The sequence below is a fragment of the Amyelois transitella genome, chromosome 14 (genome assembly GCF_032362555.1).
Source record: "Amyelois transitella isolate CPQ chromosome 14, ilAmyTran1.1, whole genome shotgun sequence".
Lineage (NCBI taxonomy): Eukaryota > Metazoa > Arthropoda > Insecta > Lepidoptera > Pyralidae > Amyelois > Amyelois transitella.
In genome coordinates this window covers 889,670-909,272 of record NC_083517.1, presented here as the reverse complement: position 1 = coordinate 909,272, position 19,603 = coordinate 889,670, and the positions used below count along the sequence as shown (strand labels likewise).

The following is a 19,603-nucleotide window of genomic DNA, read 5'->3' as shown; positions in this document are numbered from 1 at the left end:
AGCTTTATCGACAATTGTCGGAAAAGCTGATGGGCAGATAGGCCCCCCCGGTCCCAGAGTTTCTACCCCAAAACGTTCAAAAGTATAGGTATTACCGATACCTACATATTTGCGCCTTTTGAGGTTTTTGTCTCATTTGAAGCAGAACCGGCCTTAGATTTAGTAACCTGAAGATGAGACGGCGCAAGTAGCATTCCACACCAAAGGCCGCCCCAATCTCCAGGGTACCAAAGTCATACCATCCGGTCTCTTGGCATCATCCCGAGCCAGACCGTTTGGTTCTAGAACGGCTGGAACATGGATGGTGCCTTAAACGGCCGGCACTCCTAGGGCATGAGAGGCCGTGGTGTCCACAGCCGTCAACGGTATCCCTGCAAGGACTACTATTATTAAAGACTAACGGTATTTCATGTGTTGAGCATTCTGAGATAAAGCAGGTATACGACCCGAGCCACGTTCACAATTAAACATAAAGACAGATGTTGTCTCAAGGTTTCACTACAGTATAAATGAAGGGACTGGATTTCATAATACTTATGTATATTTTATATTTTGAATTCAAGTTAAAATTACCGACAGAACAATATTTTTACTTATATTACTGCTACACAGAGTATATACGAGACGTGCTTATTATGACGCTTGCAACTTTTTGCATAGTTATATCTCAGAAACGGTAGCTTTATTGAAAAAAATTATTGATTCCTTTTTATACATAACTTTATGATCTACAATCTATGTCTGAGGTAATTTTCCGAGAAAACTTACCGTTTTGAAGAAAATCGTGAAAAACCCATTTTTTTTACCTTTGACCTTGGGTAATTTTTTTCCTTAAACCGGAATCATAAGGAATTTTGAAATAATGCTTTTGATTGCGTTTTAAACAAGACTCATTTTCAGCTTGATGGGAATTAATGTAGCTTCATTCTTATTTTTTGGTCTAAATTGACCGGACTACTTACTACAGAACGCGAACTCAACAGCAGTAGCTCAATAGAGAGATCTCCCTAATTATTATAGGCCTAGCCGTAATTGGGCCCAAAAGACATTTATAACATGTCATTGTCAGAGTTACTCAAAATGGAGAAATAAACCATCCACGCGAAGACCGACATCCGCGCGGACGGAGTCGCGGGGGGAAGCTAGTTATACATATAAACCTTCCTCTTGAATCAATCTATCTATTGAAAAAAACCGCATCAAAATCCGGTGCGTAGTTTTAAAGATTTAAGCATACAAAGGGACAGAAGGAGAGAGAAAGCGACTTTGTTTTATACTATGTAGAGATAATATAACTATATTTCAAAACATTAGTAAATTTGTCCAAAGCATTTTTATTTCGTGTCGTTGCGCAATATTGATAACATAATAAAAATTTCATGCCCTGAAAACCTCACTCATTGCCCTTATTTAAAACTAGTTGTACCCGCGACTTCGTCCGCGTGGAATAATTATTATGGGCATCATTGAAGCCCTCAAGGATGAATAATTTTCCCCGTTTTTTCACATTTTCCATTATTTCTTTGCTCCTTATAGTTGCAGCGTGATGTTATATAGCCTAAAGCTTTCCTCGATAATTGTTCTATTCAATAAAAAAGGAATTCTTTAATTCGAACCAGTAGCTCCTGAGATTAGCGCGTTCAAACAAACAAACGAACAAACTCTTCAGCTTTATAATATTAGTATAGATTAGAAATTACATACCGTTGTGCAATCGCGTGGCAAATGTGAAATTGACCAATTTTCAAGATCAGATAATCGATGTGTGTCATCGGGCTGTAAAATAAATATGTACTGATGTATTGATAGGGTTCCATTAAATATTTGTAGGGTACCTACCAACTGAACGATACTTAATTTTGTAATAAATGCTTATATAGATAACCATCCATGACCTAAGCCAATCAGAAAAAGTTCGTTTCTCATCGTGCCCTGGCCGGGATTCGAACCCGGGACCTCCGGTGTCACAGACAAGCGCACTACCGCTGCGCCACAGAGGCCGTCACTAACTAAGTTTACAATTTAGAATTAATATACATATATACATGCATATAATCACGTCTATATCCCTTGCGGGGTAGACAGAGTCAACAGTCTTGAAAAGACTGATAGGCCACGTTCAGTTGTTTGGCTTTATGATGGAATTGAGATTCAAATAGTGACAGGTTGCTAGCCCATCATCGCCTAAAAGAAGAATCCCAAGTTTATAAGCCTATCCCTTAGTCGCCTTTTACGACATCCATGGGAACGAGATCGGGTGGTCCTATTCTTTTTTTTATTGGTGCCGGGAACCACACGCCAAACAGAATAAATATTTTCGAATATTTTCCTTAGATACAATTCAAATTCAAAAAATTCAAAATTTTTATTCATTACTATAGGATACCTACTATATATCGCTTAATAATTGTCAAAACGTATGGTTTAACAACATTGGTTGACGTCAAATAAATTACTTAAAAACCAAGTTTACTGCCGCTTCCAAGGCGTCAGTGCAGAAGAAGCGGTAACAAACTGCACTGCAGCATTTTCTTCAACAACTGACGCACTATAAAACTGCTCTCTTTTTTCCTCTCAGATTCCTCGACCTGACCGCGTATCTGAACATGATATGGTCGGCTCCCCTCCAAATCGCGCTGGCGCTGTACTTCCTGTGGGGCATCCTGGGGCCGTCAGTCCTCGCCGGGCTGGCGGTGATGATCATCCTGATACCGGTGAACGGGCTGATAGCCAACAGGGTGAAGACTTTGCAGATCAAACAGATGAAATATAAAGATGAACGTGTGAAGCTGATGAACGAAGTGCTCAACGGGATTAAGGTAATGCCAATGTGTTATTTTATGCCGATAATTTTATTATTCATTCATATAGTCACGTTTATATCCCTTGCGGGGTAAACAGAGCCTTTAATGGGACTGATAGGCCACGTTCAGGTGTTTGGCTTTATGATAGAATTGAGATTCAAGTAGTGACAGGTTGCTATGCCATGGCCTAAAAGTAGAACCCTAGTGTAAATCCCAAGTTTATAGGCTTTTACGACATCCACAGGAAAGAGATGGAGCGGTCGTATTCTTTTTTCATTTTGGTGCCCCACACGGCATAGGTACGTCAATAAGTTAATAAAAGATTTGGTTGGTAACACTCATTCATAGCCTTGAAATGATAAGGGCATATCAGCTGATTGACTTCCCACGCATGTCTCGAAAGATCGATCAAATGTCGGCTTAGCGAGTTAGATGATCCGAGACCTTAGTAATCACTAGTAACACTGTCATGTCCCCACTAAATTGTATGGCTTCTCTGTGTTTAAAGTGGGATCCGATTCTCATGCATACATGCCTACATTAGCTGTTAGCTCTGACGTGACTATATGTATGTCTGCTTGTAGAATTTTCCGTATGACCGTGGGGTCATATATGGATATCTGATCATCTATCTGAGAGGTGAGAAATTGCAAAAAAATATATACAGAACAAGCTGTCCCGGCAAACGTTGTTTTGCCATATAAATAATGTTAAGGTAATTTCTACTTAAAAAAATATGTTTAGGGTGGACAACCCTTATCACTAAGTGGTATGTAAAATAGATGTTGGCCGATTCTCAGACCTACTCAATATGCTCACAAAATTTCATGAGAATCGGTCAAGCCGTTACGGAGGAGAACGGGAACGAACATTGTGCCGCGAGAAATTTAAATATAAGATATACATACTTATTAGTATATTTTTGTAAGATAGATTTTTATGCGTAATCGTAACCTTTGAATCTCTGTTATTTGGTTCGCTCGCGTGAAACTGAAAATTCCACTAAATTCCCGCTCTATAAAGATCAAATATTTAACTAGCGAGTAACAGTTACACAAGTTAAAAAAAATACACAATTTCCCAAGGGTAAGAAGAAGTAACTGCATTGCGCCAATAGATGGCGCTAGCCGTCATCGAATGCAGTCGGTAAAACAGTGCACACGTGTCATATTAACCCAGTACTCTCATGGTAAAATTGTATAATACAGAAGCCGTCTCTTTAAACTAAAGGACTAAACTCCGATATTTGCACTGCCGCCGAGCAATAAAACTCTTATCTGTTATCACACACTGATATAATATCTGCTGAGCCCAACGAAAATATAATTACGTGAATATTGTATCGTTCTTTGTTGTTGAATAATTGAAGGAGACTGGATATTTTCATGCGGCTTTGTCTTAGCGCTTTTATTAGTATTACTAGCTGTGTCCGCGACTTCTTCCGCGTGGAACAGGTATTTTGGGCATCATTGAAGCCCCCAAGGATGAATAGTTTTCCCCGTTTTTTTTTTCACATATTCCATTATTTCTTCGCTCCTTATAGTTGCAGCGTGATGTTATATAGCCTAAAGCCTTCCTCGATAAATGATCTATTTAACACAAATAACAATTTTTCAATTCGAACCAGTAGTTCCTGAGATTAGCGCGTTCAAACAAACTCTTCAGTATAATAATATTAGTATAGATATTTTCAATTTGTGACGTAAATGGCGACGTTAGCCCTTCCCTTAGAAGGGCTTATAAACTCTAGTGCCTGTTGTAGGCGATGGGCTAGCAACCTGTCACTATTTGAATCTCAATCCCATCATTAAGCCATACAGCTGAACGTGGGCTGTCAATCTTATCAATACTGTTAGCTCTGTCCACCCCGCAAGGGATATAGACGTGATAAAATGGATGTAGGTATGTTCAGATACTTAAATTTGTTTAATGTTTATTTTGTTGTTTTTTTTGTATTTTATTTTTCATTTCGCTCGGGTGCACATGTTCTCTCGCTCTTTGCGTATCATCTATTGTTACAGAATGCACTAAAGAACGCTGTGTACTATAGTACACGCGTACGTACGCTTCCAGCAAAACATTATCTTGACAGATGTCATCTACATAGATAGGGGTGCCGTGTGGTTCCCTGCACCAATAGGAATAATAATAAGACCACTCCATCTCTTTCTCATGGATGTTGTAAAAGGCGATTAAGGATATAGGCTAATAAAAGATAATAGGCTTTATAAACTTGGGATTCTTTTTGCAGGCGACAGGCTACCAACCTGTCACTATTTGAATCTCAATTCTATCATTAAGCCAAACAGCTGAACGTGGCCTATTGGTCTTTTTAAGACTGTTGGCTCTGTCTTCCCCACAAGTTATATAGACGTGAATAAATGGATGTTTGTATCTAGATAGGGTGTCGCGTTATCTTATTGACAGGCCGATAACAATATCACACGGCAGATGTGATAGTGAACCAATGACCCAAAAAGTGGGAATAACCCAAAAATACTCATTGGACAAGGCCGTTGTGATACGAATTTGATACTTTTGATAGTTGTTACAATTGATAAAGTTATTGCATCACATATAATAATACATACATACATACATATAATCACGTCTATATCCCTTGCGTGGTAGACAGAGCCTATCAGTCTTGAAAAGACTGATAGGCCACGTTCAGCTATTTGGCTTTAAGATAGAAATGAGATTCAAATAGTGACAGGTTGCTAGCCCATCGCCTAAAAGATAAATCCCAAGTTTATAAGCCTGTAAAAGAATATAGGTACACAAACACATTTTAATGTTTGAAAATTCTTGATTAATGTAATTGTACTTAATAAATATTTACTGTTAGCATTACAGCACTCAATTCAAATAGATTTTGTTTGCGTACACAAAAGTGTTGGCCATTGTTAATGCCAATTTACATAGTTGTGTAAATAATACATAAAGGACAATTTTAAGATGAACTAGATATTTCTTGCTGCTTCGGTGACGCGGGAATTTAATTCGCACTTTGTTGCGTACGTCATGTAACTGAATGAATGATATTGTTTTTATTTTTTTATTCATTCACTGGTTTCCGCTGTGTTACCGTTGTGTATCATATATTTAAAAAAATAAAATAATTTCACTAGATAATGAAGAAGCTCTTTGTCGAGGTTTCACTTCCATCAGAATACCTTTTGACCTGGAATAATAAACTATAATTTATACTAAATTTCATCAAAATCAGTTTAGCCGTGAAAACGTAACAGACTTGAACTAGAACAGCCTACCCCTCTGAGAAAGATAGGTATATAGGAGAGGCACGATCATACATTAAAAATAACACCTCTTTTCTGGTAAGATAGACAGTGACTATGTCTTTCCGCTTGCCACGATACTACATAGGTACTTTTGCATTTGTTAACTTAACCTTTATTTTTTTTTTATATTACAGGTACTCAAAATGTACGCCTGGGAGCCGAGTTTCGAAGACCAAGTACTTAAAATAAGGAACAAGGAAATGAACGTGTTGAAACAAACTGCCTATCTGAACTCCGCCACTTCATTCATATGGTCGTGCGCACCGTTCTTGGTATGTTTTCTGTGATTTTTAGTACACTCGACGATAAATTACACTTCTTAATACATATATTGATTAGAAGGACAGCTGAAAGTGTAGCATGGCACGCGCTACGCCGTTTTGATAGCGCGTTTAAATAACGCTGTTTCAGTTTTAATTATATTAATTACGTGAATCGGTACTTATTGGTGCCGTGTGGTTTCCGGCACTGCTAAAAATAAGAATAGGACCACTCCATCCCGTTCCCATGGATATGGTAAAAGGCGACTAAGTGATAGGCTTTTAAACTTGGGATTCTTCTTTAGGCGATGGACTAGCAACCTGTCACTATTTGAATCTCAATTCTATCATTAAGCCAAACAGCCGAACGTGGTTTGTCAGTCTTTTCAAGAATGTTGGCTATATCTACCCCGCAAGGGATATAGACGTGATGTATGTATATATGTGAAATGGGACGATTGTTTTTCGCGCGATAAAAACGGCGTCTCGCGTGCCACATTACGGAATATGGACAGATTTTGGAGAGACAAAGATATGTATCAATACACATAGAAATATATGAATTTGTGTTATAAAGTAAAAGATGATTAGAATGATAGTTTTGAATAAAACCTATCTTAATAAAGTTTTATTGGTATATGCGAATCTTACGTACAGTGGGCCGCATAGAAAAGTATACCTTAATATCGAATGTGGTGTACTTTTCCGTGTAGCTCACTGTACAGTCACTTGAGAAATTCTATAATATACATAAGTACTATATATGTATGTATATTTGAATTCCCATAGATAATGGTGATTGACTTGTTATATTGAAATGTATTAATAGTTTTTTTTCAGGCCTTGTCATCCAGTATATCTCAGTAATCTTTGATATCTAATTCGTTATAAATAACTTTATGCTCGATTCTAGCAAAATATGTTCAGTTGTTGTAGGCGGCTGGTCAGTCATTAAAATGGCAATGAGCTAGCAACCTGTCACTATTTGAATCTCAATTCCATCATAAAGCCGTACATGTGAAAGCGGCTTATCAGTCATTTCAAGACTGTTGCCTCTATCTACCCCGTAAGGGATAAAGACGTGATTATGTACAATGACGACAAATTTTCTAGTCGGCCGCCTGCTTGACTCAGACCAAGATAACGTATTGTAAATAATTTTCACTATGACTTGCAAATCTTTTTAACCGACGTTAAAAAGAATTAATTCTCAATTTGCCACCTCTATGATATTGGTTAGGTCTAGAATTGCAATAAGGAGTTAATAATAATGAATTAATATGAAACATGTGAACAACTTAAAAATGGAGACGTAGTTAGAATCATTTAGTTATAATAATTCTCCCTATGACTTATAAGTTTTTAATTTGTCAGTTGTAGGTATGATATAGCGTGAATCAGGAATTCATTCATACATGTAATCACGTCTATATCCAATGCGGGGTAGACAGAGCCAGCAGTTTTGAAGGACCGATAGGCCACGTTTAGCTCAAAGCTAAATGATGGAATCGAAATTTTAAAAGTGACGTGTTGCTAGCTCATAGCATAAAACAGGAATCCCAAGTTTATAAGTCTCACCCTTAGTCGCCTGTAACGTTAAAGTTTCGAGTCCAACCGATTACAGGTGTTAAAATATAAATAAAATAAAAATAGTTCTGCGTATTGCATTGCATATTCTTTTTCGCCGCTTCTTCTACACATGCGCTTTGGAAGCGGTAGTAGATATCATGGTGCCGTGTGGTTCCCGGCACCAATAAAAAAAAGAATAGGATTCTATCATTAAGCCAAATAGCTCAATGTGACCTATCAGTTTTTTCAAGACTGTTGGCTCTGTCTACCCCGCAAGGGATATAGACGTGAGTGTGATGTATGTATAAGTGATGTGACGTCAATAAGTGACACTTTGTATCCAATTTTGAAAATAAGACTATACTATTCTAAAACACCGTCTTTACCACTTAATATCGAGTCACGATTATCGATATAAATATAATGCTTATCAGTCACGTCACATACCCGCTTGTGTAATTCGAGAAGTCAATAAATCTTACATATTAAGTATAATATCTTACGATAGGACATTATCAGTCAGTATTGAGATTGATGTATAGAGGCTATCAGTTTGTATTACTTGTTATAACTTATTATCTATAAATCTAAATGATATAACAAACCAAAAAGATTTGTAAAATTAGATTTCCGACACTTTAGAATAGAACCTCTACACATATATTTCACATGGATGACGTAAAAGACGACTAAGGGATTGGCTTATAAACTTGTCATTCGTCATGTATGCGGATGAGCTAGCAACCTGTCACTATTTGAATATCAATTCCATCATAAATACACATATAAAGGGTGATAGAGAATTTAAAAAATCATAATTAATAAACTGTTAATAAATACATATTTAAATAATAACATGACTACTTGTTGACGTTCGATAAAATTGCTCTTTTAACTCGATATATACATATATATAAAATTGATTTAACTTGTGTGCCGTGTGGTACCCGGCACCAATAGAAAAAAAGAAAAGGACCAGGATCAGTGTTTTCAAGACTGTCGTTTCTGTCTACCCAGCAAGGGATATAGACGTGATTGTATATGTATGTATATAAGATTTAACTTTCTTTTCAAGGTGACATTCGTAACTTACATAACGTTCGTGGTGTCAGACCCACAAAACAACAGATTGACCACGCAAACAGTATTTGTGTCCATGGCACTTTTGCTGTCCATGAAGGCACCTCTAGTAATACTCCCCTACCTCATTGTGTATATCATCGAGGTACAATACTATGATGTTATTTATTAAAAACAGGCTTTATAATCAGAAAGTTTTTGTATTTCGAATAAATATTTATGTATACAGTCTGATTAGCTGAATAGGTGTTGGGGCGAGCTGGTATGAGACATCGCCTTGTCGTTCCAATATGAGTATCATAACATTGATCATACATTCTTATTGAGCTTTCACATGCTTTTAGTTTCAGTCCAAATTTAATTATCATCAATAAACCGAATGAGTAGATTGGTGATTAAAATTCATTTAATTTTATCTGCGCAAGAGTGTTTACATGATTACATAATGTTACGATATACGTCACATATACTAAATTATATTTTTATACGAATTTAATAACTTTTATTTTGGACGAAATTTATATTAGTATGAATTTTACTTGTTATTATTATTCGAATGCGTATTGTTGTATTTTTTTTAAGTATACATAACATCAGTAGTAAATAAAAGATAAGATAAGACTATTCTATTTACAAATTTTAAAATGACAAAGATAACAAATAATAATAAAAAGCTTAATATTATGAGTAAGAATGTTGTACATTTGTTACCAACCGTTTCGTAACATGGTGAAATTATTTTATCTTGCCATGATATTATTTATACATAACATATTCTTGTTACCATCTATGGTATGTTATACAAAGTTTAAAAACAATTTTCTAATTGCATAGCAAACTAGCAATTTATAAACATTCTATAATTTAATTCAAAATTTTATCTATTTCAACAGTTATAAATTTTAAAATTGTATTTATTTTATACAAATTCTATTTCACGTACAATTTAAAACTTTATTTAAATATATTATACTTTATTGATTAAATAAGTATAGGTACCTACTATTTTTATAACGTGAACTTTTTCGTACAGTTTATATTTCTAATATAATTTTATACTTTACATACTTACATTGGATTCTGGTATACATTTACTGTGTACCAGCATCTCCAACTACATAATATATCAATTTAATGAACATTATTTTGTTTCAAGGTTACCTTCCTTACATTCCTCACATTCGTGGTCATCGACCCAGAAAAGAACCAACTGACAGCCACCAACATTTTTGTATCGATGTCACTGTTTTACACTATACACCTGCCTCTAGGCCTCCTCCCCCTCATCATAGTGTCAGTGATCGAGGTAGAAACGCCATTGAATATGAAACCTTTGGATGTGGCTCTTCCACTGGCACAAATACATACTAACACGTCTCGGGACTTAAGTTGACTCAAAATGGCGGTCTGCGCACGTTTTTTTTTTTGAAGAGTTGTACAGTTGTGCCACTTTTATTAGTCGCGTGGGTAATGTTCGACGACGCGAAATAATACCGAATGAAAACTCAATGAAATTACGATCTTGTTACAAGTACAATAAACTTAAAATCAAAAAACAAAATGACTTCTGCTATCTCTCTCATAAATAGTGGGATTTTACTCCTGCGCAGGTACTTACACCGGTGTAACACATATAAAAGTGTTAATACTGTACTTTGTTATACTCGCTGGGAGGCTGATTTAGAAATCAAGTGATATGGAGCCATCTGGTGGCGTGTACGGTGACGGTATGCATTGAGCATGAAATCTCTCAGATTACGGAATCAGCCTCTTACCGATAGTTGATGAAAGTGCAGCTTTTCTCTTTTTTTATACTTCCGACCCGGTTTTGCACGGGTAGCAATAATATATAATTTTCCTCAGCAAAACTCTCTTTCCAACATTTGAAACAGAAATAAAATCCGTCCAAAACTTTCCGAGATTCGAGCATACATACAGACAGAGAAAGTAGAGGGACTTTATAATATGTAGTGATAGTGATAGTCAACAGCGAACTCCCACACAAAAGGAAAATTTAAAGACGTGCACTGCGCAAGAGTCAACTTATGTGCTGAGCATTTTCCATCCATCCTGTCGGTTCATACGTTTTACAAGGACGAAAGGGAGCGGCCACATTAATCACTTTAATAAAAAAGTGATAGTGTGACCCCACCCTTTGCCTGCTTCTACCAAGCGGTAGAAAATAAAGGTTAGGCCGATGTTGAGAAGCGATACGGGCTCAATTGTGTTAAATTACCATTTTGACGTTATTTGAATAAAAAATTTGCTGAATTGAATTAAATATGATTTCATTATCTTGATACGAGTATGTAATATATTTTCAAAGAGTTCTTCGAAAAACGAATTAATATATCTAATATTTTAATCATAAATATGGAGACGTACACAAAAAAGCCTGACATATCGCTTTCTCGTACTCGGTTCGCTGTAATGTTGTCAATCTAGACTCAAATCTAGCCCAACATTATCGCGAGCTTGCATGTGCGTCGAGCCTGTATCTATACTTGTGCGGTGTAGCGTGATGCGCTTGAGAGCAGGATAGAATTACACGTATAATGAGAGCGAAAGTGACAGACTATCTTCATATGATTTTTGGGCGGGTTCATTCACCTTCCTCTCAGAAATTCCAAACCTTCCTAATCACTCCTTAAACAAATCTTGATAAGTCTTTACCTGGCTGTTTCTTCATCTGTCGTTCTATTTCTTATGAATAGAAATTTGTCTTCGAAGGATCTGCTTCAAGCAGCTGATTATTTGAAAAAGTTAATGTTGATGACATCATCCTTCTAAGGAAAAATTTATGTTATTGTCCATTTGGCACCTCCTAAAACATCTACAAGCAGTAATTTAGAAACCTTTCCCTCTTTTATGGTCATAAGCGCCAACCTACCCGCCTAAAAATTCTTGTCTTTTTGTTCTTAAACGTCAAGCTGACACTGACAGCTGTCACCCGCGTCACGCTACAAACTATATTAATTCACGGAATGGTACCCAGGTGTCGCTGATGTCGTTCGGATGCTTTGTACTGGTTAACGATACAGAGGTCCTCGATGCTAAGAAGGCTTTCGTAGCGTTGTCTCTTTTCAACATACTGCGGTTTCCACTGTCAATGCTGCCTAATGTCATATCGAACGTTGTACAAGTAAGTTGGTTGATGTTATGTGTGTTCAGTGTTGTACGGGCCCGCTTTTGCAGTTAGTGGAAGGTGAGCGCAAGAACGCGGCTGTGGCTCCCCTGTGTTAACTTAAAAAAAAAGTTAATATCAATTTGCCGGGAAAAATCTTCAATGAAAATAAATATTTATGGAATTTAATTTTTATAGGTTTCTTTTTTTAGTTATTTTTTTTACTGAAAAATGACTTGAAGATAAAAGTTAGCCGAAATTTCATCGTAATCCAACGATATATATTATTGTAAAATTTGTTTTTTTTTTTCTAAAAATCATCTCTTGTTAATTTTATTTCTGTTTTATACAGTTGTACCAGTCAAATGTGCTTGTCTTTTAAATTTATTAAATAAAAATCTTGTCATGTTGAAATAAGTGCGAAAGTGCGCTTGTATAAATATTTAAGCGTACAGGGGAGTCTTAAAACAGCGTTAGTGTGTTGTGTCTCACATCAAGTAGAATTGAATAGTTAATTTTTTTTTGTAAATATAAAGGAGACAGTGTTATATTGGTATATTAACTCGCCATTAACCGAATGATCATGAAATTTCATTCGAAAATCATTTGTGGCTTAATTATATAACTAACAGAGCATTATTCTCTTTATTTCTTTTTGTGTATTTGTTAATAATACTAACGCTTGGTGCTGGCTTTACTTGTTTAATAATTATTTTATAACAAATGTGTCTAAGTATAAATGTGAATGGAACTACTAAGTAGAAATAAATAGTACTAAATTTTCTCGTGAGTCGTTTATACTTGGACTTGGTTTATATTTTCTTTTCTTGCCAATTTTTCTCATGACAATTGTGTACAACAGTTTTATTATGTTTTTAGACAGCCGTGGGTATTAAACGGTTGAATAAGTTCATGAATTGCGATGAATTGGACGACAGCGCGGTGGAGCACGATCCAAAAGAACGTAAGTACATCTACAGTCTGTGAAACATTAACTCATACGTACATATGTGACAGCAGGTTGGAACGATAACTTTGACATAAGTGAGAAAGAGATAGACTGACAAATGTGTGAATTTGATCTTGTTTTTACGTTAAAATTGATAAGATGAAATTATAAATCGTCCAATGGGATAATGCTTTTACGTTTTAATGGTAAAACTGTAGTTGCTTAGTTGCTTAGACTTCAAAATTTATTGTTGTGTATTTTGGTTTTCTCACAATTTCATTACACTAATTTAAAAAGCTTTAACAAAAATCTAGCCGTATGTATAGTTATTAATAAAATGTCTTACGACTCACAATTATTCTTGCTATTTCGGTACACTAGTACCAGTATCGAGTAAGTACCGATTACTCAAAATATTAAATACCTTTTGGTGAATTGATCAAAGTTTCACGCAAACACGGTACAATTCTCGACGGCAACTTATCATTATACACATCTTTCTTCATTCCAGCGAACCCACTTGTGATAGAACACGGCCACTTCTCATGGGGCACAGAAGCTGAGCCCACGCTGAAGAACATCAATGTGGAAATCCCCAAGGGGTCGCTGGTGGCCGTGGTGGGCGCGGTGGGCTCTGGAAAGAGTTCACTGCTGTCTGCTCTGCTTGGGGAGATGAACAAGATCTCTGGCAGGGTTAATACTCACGGTAAGTCTTTTCCAGTTAACACAGGTAAACATTACGTCAACTGCATTTAACTGTTATACACAATTAGACTCTTGCGAGTCGCTGGTGGAAGAAGTGGGATCTGGAAAGAGTTTCCTTCTGTCTGCTGTTCTTGGGGATATGAACTAGATCTCTGAAAGAGTCAACAACCATGGTAGGTGTCCAGTTTAAACCTCGCACTCATTTAGTGGCACACTGATAAATATCACGTCATTTGCACGATTTTACGCACAATAAGATATTCGTTGGTGGAAGAAGTGGGATCTGGGCAGAGTCAATACCCATGGTTAGTCTTCAGCATAAACCTCACAATTATTTAGGGTTCATTAAGAAATGTGGGATTCTGGAAAAAGTTTGATGCTGTCTGCTCTCCCTGGGAAGATGAAAGAGATCTATGAAAGAGAGAGATGGAAACCCATTTTACTTCCCTTTTGTGAATTCATGTTCCTCCCGGACAACGATATCATAAATTGTATTGTGTTAGTTAGGAAGTATGCAGAGATCGTGGCAAGTGGAAAGAGGTAGTCTCTGCCTACCCCTCCGGGAAAGAGGCGTGATTTTATGTATGTATGTATGTTTGTTAGTCGAGTTGGTTGCTTATCAAACCAACTAAAAATTTTCATAAATGCCTTTTGTGTTTACTAAAAGAAAATTTAACATTCCACAGGTACCGTTGCGTACGTGCCCCAACAAGCTTGGATCCAAAACGCGACGTTACAAGACAACATATTGTTTGGCAAACCTTTGGACAGTCACAAGTATGAAAATGTGATTAACGTGTGCGCGCTCAAGACTGATTTCGATATGTTGCCGGGCGGAGACCAAACGGAAATTGGAGAGAAAGGTTAATTTATTTATTTATTTATAAGTTAATTGCACAAAAAAAAATTTACAAAAGGCATTAAGTTCAATGCCGTTTGGCATTCTCGGCTCGATCGATTCTCATGAAAAAACCCAAAGGTTGACTGGAAGAGATTGCTTAGCGATAAGTCCGCCTTTGCTCAACATATTCATAATGTATGTTTCTACTACATATGTTTTTTTTTTATGAGCAATAACGATGATTTATATTATATAGTATTATTTGGAAGATTGGCAGAAGTTTAATATTAAAATTGTACCCAGGTATCAACTTGTCGGGCGGTCAGAAACAGCGAGTGTCTTTGGCGCGCGCCGTGTATTACGACGCGGACAACTACTACCTCGACGACCCGCTCAGCGCCGTGGACTCTCACGTGGGGAAGCATATATTTGATAAGGTATGTGTTTTTCACATCGGCTAAGAGATTCTTCTGTTTTTTTTACGTTCCGGTAATTTTACAGTTATGACCGAAAGGTGGGTTGGAAAAAAAAGAAATCTCTCCGATGATACTTTGCGCATGGGAAATCACCTTAAAGTACTTCATTCTTGTAAAAAAAAAACAGGTTAACACAATATATAATCCCATTGCGGGGAAGACAGAGCCAACAGTCTTAAAAAGACTATGAGGCCACGTTCAGCTGTATGGCTTAATGATGGAATTGAGATCCAAATAGTGACAGGTGCTAGCCCATCGCCTAAAAAAAAGGATCACAATTTTGTAAGCCTATCTCTTAATCGCCTTATACGATATCCATGGGAGAGAGATGGAGTGGTCCTATTATTTTTTGTATTGATGCCGGGAACCACACGGCAAATGAAAATTAAAAACTAAATTAATTGAAAATGATATGAAAATTAAAAACTATATGTCCGTAAGGGATATAGACGTGACTGTATGTATGTATGTTTCCGTTTGAACTCAGCTGATCGGCCCCAGCGGGCTGCTGAAGAACAAGACCCGCGTGTGGGTGACCCACAACGTGTCGTACCTGGCGCAGACCGACCTGGTGCTGGTGCTGAAGGCCGGCCAGGTGTCGGAGGCGGGCTCGTACCAGCAGCTGCTGGAGAAGAAGGGCGCCTTCGCCGACTTCCTGCTGCACCACCTCAGCGACGCGGAGAGGACCTCGCCCGAAGGTATTGGTGGAACTTGGTGTATGTGATGAGGGTATTTTAATACCTATAAGCGTTTTCACTCATTTCTGTAATCGCTTCATCTATTTATTTATGTATGTATATTGTTTATTTATTGCAGTTTTTATGTATACATACATACATACGTATGGTCACGTCTATATCCCTTGTGGGGTAGACAGAGCCTACAATCTTGAAAAGACTGATGGGCCACGCTCAGCTATTTGGCTTAATGATAGAATTGAGATTCAAAATAGTGACAGGTTGCTAGCCTATCGCCTAAAAGAGGAATCCCAAGTTTGTAATCATCCCTTAGTCGCATTTTACGACATCCATGGGAAAGAGAGCGGGCCTATTATTTTTTGTACTGGTGCCGGGAACCACACGGCACCTTTTTATGTATGTTTATTATAATTATTTTATTTTATATTTTGTGTAAGTATAAATATATTTATTTAGTTTGATCCCACATAAAGTTCTCTGTCAGACCCAATGGTTGATTGGTAGATAAATGCTTCTAGCATTAAGGCCGCCAATTGTGCTATACATCTGTATTTTGTACAATTAAGTTTAAAAAAATAAATGCTGCAAGTGTACTTTGTTACCGCGTCTCCTGCATTAACGCCTTGGAAGCGGCACTAAACTTAAACTTTCTGAGCATATAATAAAAATTTCTTTGATTGGGTAGCGAGATACAAACAGACGCACACAGGTTTTTGACACAAAATAATTGCCGTCTGAATTCCGCATTATATTAAATCATGATTATTCTTGGTGTATTCATATATTGTCGTATATAGGAATAATTATGTAGGTTAACCTGGCAAATAGTCGAATCTAAAAGGATTATTCAAATAAAAAAAAATTCTAATGTAATTTTTATGTTTCGCTTTGTTAGTATCGTTGAGTTAGTATCTCGTAACAAAAGTTCCTTACTTACTTCGAGGCTAACTCAATCTGTGTAATTTGTCCCGTATATATTTATTTATTTATTTGTTACGAAAAGTGTCAATATGTGCCATGTGGTTCCCGGCACCAATACAAAAAAGAATAGGACCACTCCATCTCTTTCTCATGGATGTCGTAAAAGGCGACTTAGGGATAGGCTTACAAACTTGGGATTCTTTTTTAGGCGATGGGCTAGCAACCTGTCACTATTTGAATCTCAATTCCATCATTAAGCCAAATAGCTGAATGTGGCCATTCAGTCTTTTCAAGATTGTTGGCTCTGTCTACCCCGCAAGGGATATAGACGTGACGATATGTATGTATGTAGTGTCAATATCAGTGTCTTTTCGTTCTATTGAGCGGCCAAATCTCTATAATATGTTTGTCTATGTTTTTATCTTTGTCTACAGAACTGGACGAGCTGAAGCAGGACCTGGAGAGCAAGCTGGGCTCGGAGTTCCAGAACAAGCTGCAGCGCGCGCGCTCGCTCTCGGAGAGCAACTCGGAATCGGACGCCGCCGGTACGTTTGTAGATATAGATAGACGAAGAGAAAAAGTGAAGCATCGTAATGGCGGCATTGTACGCATGTGTGAGTGACAGAAAATGAGATAATCTGTGGCGTAATGGCGGATGACTGTCAAACTATTGGTGATAGTGTGCGCGTGAGACGTGTATGTATACAGTGGACTGGCGAGATTTTGGTGCTCTATTTTTCCGTATAGTAAAACCCCGTCCGCCTTTTTTTCGCTCGTCGATTTCGGGTACTCCTGACCCGACCTTTTCTGGTTCTGGTTACCTCGCAAATGTAGACGTGGCTGTATGTATGTATGTATGTACAACAATATATCAATATATGTTAACCAGGAGACCGCCGGGAGAGCATGAAGAAACGCACGCCCGAGCCCACGCCCAACGAGCTGAAGGAGAAGAACAAACTGATTGAAGCCGAGAAGACGGAGACCGGGAGTGTAAGTATTGATTTAGTGTTGAATGTTCCTAATAGAAGACTTCAAGGTCATGTACATTAGTTTGAATACTAACCTAAGCTCTTAAGGCGAGGAAAAGTGAATCTTCCAGGCAACTGGATGTGTAACCATGATTGATCCAATACGGGTTAGGTTAGCTTGCAAAGGTTGCGGAGGTCAGACGGGAGTCGCTTCGTGTAACAACCTGACTTTTCCGATCCATGGTCCTCCTTCAGAGTGGTGAGGATGCAACCGGGACTAAAGCCAGGCGGAAGAAGTTCTTAATAGAATAAATCTAAACCATCAAACTTCCGCGTTGCATTATAATCACATGTTCCCACGTCCGGCAGGTGAAATGGGGCGTGTACAAACACTACCTGATGAGCGTGGGCGTGGTGGCGTCCGCCGTCACCGTGCTCATGAACCTCGTGCTGCAGCTGTTCCAGGTCGGCTCCAACTACTGGCTGGCGCGCTGGTCCAACGACCGCCTCATGGTGAGCTATACTGTTCCAGGCGGTGACGGTGCTCATGAACCTCGTGCTGCAGCTGTTCCAGGTCGGCTCCAACTACTGGCTGGCGCGCTGGTCCAACGACCGCCTCATGGTGAGCTATACTGTTCCAGGCGGTGACGGTGCTCATGAACCTCGTGCTGCAGCTGTTCCAGGTCGGCTCCAACTACTGGCTGGCGCGCTGGTCCAACGACCGCCTCATGGTGAGCTATACTGTTCCAGGCGGTGACGGTGCTCATGAACCTCGTGCTGCAGCTGTTCCAGGTCGGCTCCAACTACTGGCTGGCGCGCTGGTCCAACGACCGCCTCATGGTGAGCTATACTGTTCCAGGCGGTGACGGTGCTCATGAACCTCGTGCTGCAGCTGTTCCAGGTCGGCTCCAACTACTGGCTGGCGCGCTGGTGCAACGTATTTACATATTTCATGAGAGTGCATATGATTTTTTTGTGCATACATGTACAAATGTAGATCTTATGATGCTTATCATCAGGCAGATTGAGATCACATGCACTTTATAAAAAGATCAATTTTTTGTTTTCATGCAAATAAATAATTTTTAACCCAAGGACAAAACAACACAGGCAGCTTTTTAAGGGGAAAAAGTATTAATTATTTATTAAAATGCTAAAATACTTTTTATTTTATTTCCTATAGTTGGTGAACAACACTGTGGACACGGCGAGACGAGACATGTATTTGGGCGTGTACGGCGCACTGGGCGTCGGGCAAGGTAAGTTCGTCTGTATGTAACACAATGTGGCTAACATTACACTGTGGGACACTAAAGATTCACTGTGAGACACTTGGGATACACTGTGAGACACTCAGACTATAAAACACTAGGGACACACTGTGAAACTAAGGAAACGCTGTGAGACACACTGAATATAAAGTGAGACACACTGATAGTATAAAGAATATACTGTGAGACTCTCAGGATACTATTTATGACTCTCTGGCTATTATTTGGGATATGAACGATATACTGAGGGAAGATACGCACTGTGGGACATTTGGTATATAGAGTGGGATAATGGTGACACTGAGATACACTAGGAATGTACTGTGGGACACTCAGCATACACTGTGAGAAACTTGTGACACACTGTTAGAAACGTGGTAGTGAATTAAAGGTAAAAAAGTAAAAGTATTTATTCAAAGAACAACATAACAAAAAGACAAAAAGGAAACAAAAATATGTACAAAAATAATTTGTGAATAAAAATAAAAATAATTTATTTACAGTCAAAACAAATCGCTCTTGTTGAAAATAATAAAGATGTTATATATACTCTCCATTTTCAGCTGTAAATAAAATTTAATAAAGGCATTGTTTTTCCTCTTCTTAACCATAGATTTTTGTACAAAGTTTTT

The 19,603-nt window shown here is 37.9% G+C and overlaps 1 protein-coding gene across 4 annotated transcripts in view; it reads left to right on the top strand.

Annotated features, from left to right (window-relative positions):
- LOC106129151 (multidrug resistance-associated protein 1) overlaps positions 1–19,603 on the top strand; it is a 55,229-nt gene that overhangs the window by 15,910 nt on the left and 19,716 nt on the right. For 2 of the 4 annotated variants that reach the window (XM_060947867.1, XM_060947865.1), the window contains exons 7-18: positions 2,579–2,819; positions 6,241–6,378; positions 10,172–10,321; positions 13,019–13,103; positions 13,600–13,794; positions 14,480–14,656; positions 14,938–15,071; positions 15,598–15,808; positions 17,164–17,274; positions 17,619–17,722; positions 18,070–18,213; positions 18,884–18,959. In XM_060947867.1, coding sequence (XP_060803850.1) covers positions 2,579–2,819; positions 6,241–6,378; positions 10,172–10,321; positions 13,019–13,103; positions 13,600–13,794; positions 14,480–14,656; positions 14,938–15,071; positions 15,598–15,808; positions 17,164–17,274; positions 17,619–17,722; positions 18,070–18,213; positions 18,884–18,959 — 1,766 coding nt within the window. Of the gene's footprint in view, positions 1–2,578; positions 2,820–6,240; positions 6,379–10,171; positions 10,322–12,010; positions 12,158–13,018; positions 13,104–13,599; positions 13,795–14,479; positions 14,657–14,937; positions 15,072–15,597; positions 15,809–17,163; positions 17,275–17,618; positions 17,723–18,069; positions 18,214–18,883; positions 18,960–19,603 lie in introns of all 4 variants that reach the window. The other 2 variants (XM_060947868.1, XM_060947866.1) reach the window with 1 other exon arrangement.